The following is a 3,271-nucleotide window of genomic DNA, read 5'->3' as shown; positions in this document are numbered from 1 at the left end:
CTTAAAAAAAAAAAAAAAGAAGGCCTGAGACCCTCTGAAACAGACCGTTGCGAGCCAACATGTGGGTGCTGGGAATCAAACACGGGTCCTCAGCCAGTGCTCTTAAAGGATAAGGCATCTCTGCAGTCACCCATTACTCTATCGTAACCCCTCCCTCCCAATGATTCTCTTCCTCTGCCTAACTAGTTCTCCCTTCTGCTTTCACGTCTGTGAGTGAGTGTGAGTGTGTGTGAGTGTGTCAGTCTGTGTGCATGTGTGTGTGAATGTGTCAGTGTGAGTGTGTGTGTGTGTGTCAGTCTGTGTGCATGTGTGTGTGAATGTGTCAGTGTGAGTGAGTGTGAGTGTGTCAGTCTGTGTGCATGTGTGTGTATGTGTGTCAGTCTGTGTGCATGTGTGTATGAATGTGTAGTGTGTGTGTGTGTGTGTGTGTGTATGAGTGTGTGTGAATGTCCTCTGCCTAACTAATTCTCCCTTCTGCTTTCACATCTGAGTGTGTGTGAGTGAGTGTGAGTGTGAGTGTGTCAGTCTGTGTGCATGTGTGTATGAATGTGTAGTGTGTGTGTGTGAATGTGTGAGTATGTGTGTCAGTGTGAGTGTGTGTGAATGTGTGAGTATGTGTGTCAGTGTGAGTGTGTGTGAATGTGTGTCAGTGTGAGTGAGTGTGAATGTGTGTGTGTCAGTGTGAGTGTGTGTGAATGTGTGAGTATGTGTGTCAGTGTGAGTGTGTGTGAATGTGTGTCAGTGTGAGTGTGTGTGTGAATGTGTGAGTATGTGTGTCAGTGTGAGTATGTGTGTCAGTGTGTGGATTTAGTTAGAACTCCTTACAGGAGCACGGGTAGAAGCTATTTAGAGGACTACAGGCATTTGCCAATGGCTGTGCCACTGAAGAAACCATCTCACTGTCCCCAACAACCATCAGTTCTAGATGCTTATGAGGAAGGGGCTTACAAAGCCCCCATCCCGGGTGGTTACAGTGCTACTGTGTGCTTACAGTGTGGTTACAGTGCTCACAGTGTGGTGACAGTGCTACCGAGAGTTCCAATCAGTTAGGCTTTCTTTCTTTTTTTAAAATTATGCATGTATCTGTGCATCTGTGTGTGGGCATGTGCACACAAGTACAGTGTCTGTGGAGGGGAGAGGGGGCATGTGCTTTCCTAGAGCTGGAGTTACAGGTAGTTGTAAACCACCCAACATGGGTGCTGGGAACTGTGCTCAGACCCTCTGCAAGAACAAGAAACACTTTTCACAGCTGATTCACGACTCCAGTCCCCCAACCCCACCAACATACACACACCCCTACACACACACATCCCTATATACACACACACACTCACCCCTACACACACATTCAACTTCCTGCTGTGCACCTTCCTCCAGACTCAGCCCTACATTCTGAGAAGACTGCCTCCTGTCCTCCAGTGCTGAGCTGAGGCTCACACGACTGCCATCAGTGAGTGGCTGTATGCCCCCCACCACCGCACAACCCCTCTGACCCCCCACCCCAGAGTCTGCATTTTCTAAATTTGCATGTGACCCTTGGGAGAGATGTGCAAGGCCCCAGTATGTCGTGCTTTGATGTCCATGCTGCCTACAGGAACCGCCTCACACCTCGCCATTCCAATTCCTTACAGACATAAACTGCCAGCTTTCAAGCCCTTCCAGCACCAAGCCAGGCGCCTTGTTGAAAACCAGCCCCTCGCCAGAGAGAGCTCTCTTCTTGAAATGTGAGACCGGGGAACAGAGAGGGAGGTTGGGTGGGAACAAAGGTGGCAGAGGGGCAGGAAATGAGCCCCCCAACTTCCTGTCAAGAGACTGTTTTCAAGTAAGGTTAAACATTTTTGGTGAATGTGTGGTTCCACACAGTTTTTAGACCCAGTGCTCAGAGGCTCAGGCAAGGACTCAAGTTCTAGTCTACCCTTGGGTATATGGTAGGACCTTGTCTCAAAACCAAAACAAATCACATAGAAAGCTTCTATTATTTATTTGCCTTAGTTTTTGAGACAAAGCCTCCTGTAGCCCATGCTAGTCTCAAACGTACTATATAGCCAAGGCTAGACTTGAACTCCTGCTCCCCTGCTTCTCTCTAGTGTGGGGACTGCTGGTGAGTTCTACTATGACCACCTCATCGTTACATACAACATGGTATTCTATGCACACTATTTTATAATCTGTTTTCATTTATTGGGAAATTATGAACCATCTCTGTTTGTTCCCCTAAAAATTTACAGAAGCAGAGGGTGTGGACATCCTCAGTGAGAGAATGCTTGCTTGGTGTGTGTGAGTCATGTCTGGGTTTAATTCCTAGGGTCACGAGAGGGGGGGAGAGAGAGTGGGGGGAGAGAGAGAGAGAGAGAGAGAGAGAGAGAAACAAGGAAAATAATATATGTACTGCATGCATTTTGTGAAGAAAATCAGAAGTTAAAAACCAAAAGAAAAAAGCTATTTTACCCAAAGTTAACTGCAGTCAGTGTTTCCACAGGTTGCTCTTTCAGACATTTAAAAATGGTGTCACAGGTAGTGGTGGCACCCGCCTTTAATCCCTACACTCAGGAGGTAGAGGCATGCGGATCTCTGAGAGTTCTAAGCCAGGTTGGTCTACAAAGCAAGTTCCAGGTCACAGAGCTCTGTTACATGGAGAAACCCTGTCTCAAAAAACCAAAAATGTGTTTAGTGGTTGGGGATGGCACAGACCTTTAATCCCAGGACTCAGAAGGCAGAGGTAGGCTAATCTCTAAATTCAAGGCCAGTTTGGTCTACACAGTGATTTTTTGGACAGGTGGGGGCTACACAGAAGAACACTATCTCTAAAAGCAAAAATGAAAACCAAACCAAAAACAAAACAAAACTGTCAAGGTATTTTAAAGTAGCACCAAGTTATAATCTTTTGTAACTTTATGTAATAGTATAACAATAATGCCCCATTTCAATATTGCTATTTTAAAAGCCGCCAGGTAGCACATCACAGGAACATTTATTTTCCCCAAGACACACAGTTTTTACAAACTACACCCAAAGCTCACAACAACTCTTTTAAAAGTTGCTGGGTTTTTTGTTTTTTGTTTTTCTTGTTGTTTTAAGACAGGGTTTTCCTCTGTAGCCCAAGTGAGTTTCAAACTTACAGCTCGATACTGTTCTGTTTGTTAAATTAGTGCATTTAAAAAAAAAAAAAAAAAGCTGGGCGTGGTGGCGCATGCCTTTAATCCCAGCACTCGGGAGGCAGAGACAGGCGGATTTCTGAGTTCGAGGCCAGCCTGGTCTACAAAGTGAGTTC

General features: G+C 45.8%; 1 protein-coding gene across 3 annotated transcripts in view; it reads left to right on the top strand.

Annotated features, from left to right (window-relative positions):
* The window catches only part of Trim14 (tripartite motif containing 14), a 23,004-nt gene that overhangs the window by 15,963 nt on the left and 3,770 nt on the right, over window positions 1-3,271 (top strand). For all 3 annotated transcript variants that reach the window (XM_021200386.2, XM_029540201.1, XM_029540202.1), the window contains one exon: window positions 1,632-1,724. In XM_021200386.2, coding sequence (XP_021056045.1) covers window positions 1,632-1,724 — 93 coding nt within the window. The remainder of the gene's footprint in view (window positions 1-1,631; window positions 1,725-3,271) is intronic.

This window comes from Mus pahari, chromosome 6 (assembly GCF_900095145.1).
Source record: "Mus pahari chromosome 6, PAHARI_EIJ_v1.1, whole genome shotgun sequence".
Classification (NCBI taxonomy): Eukaryota; Metazoa; Chordata; class Mammalia; order Rodentia; family Muridae; genus Mus; species Mus pahari.
This window is presented reverse-complemented; position numbering and strand designations above follow the sequence as displayed.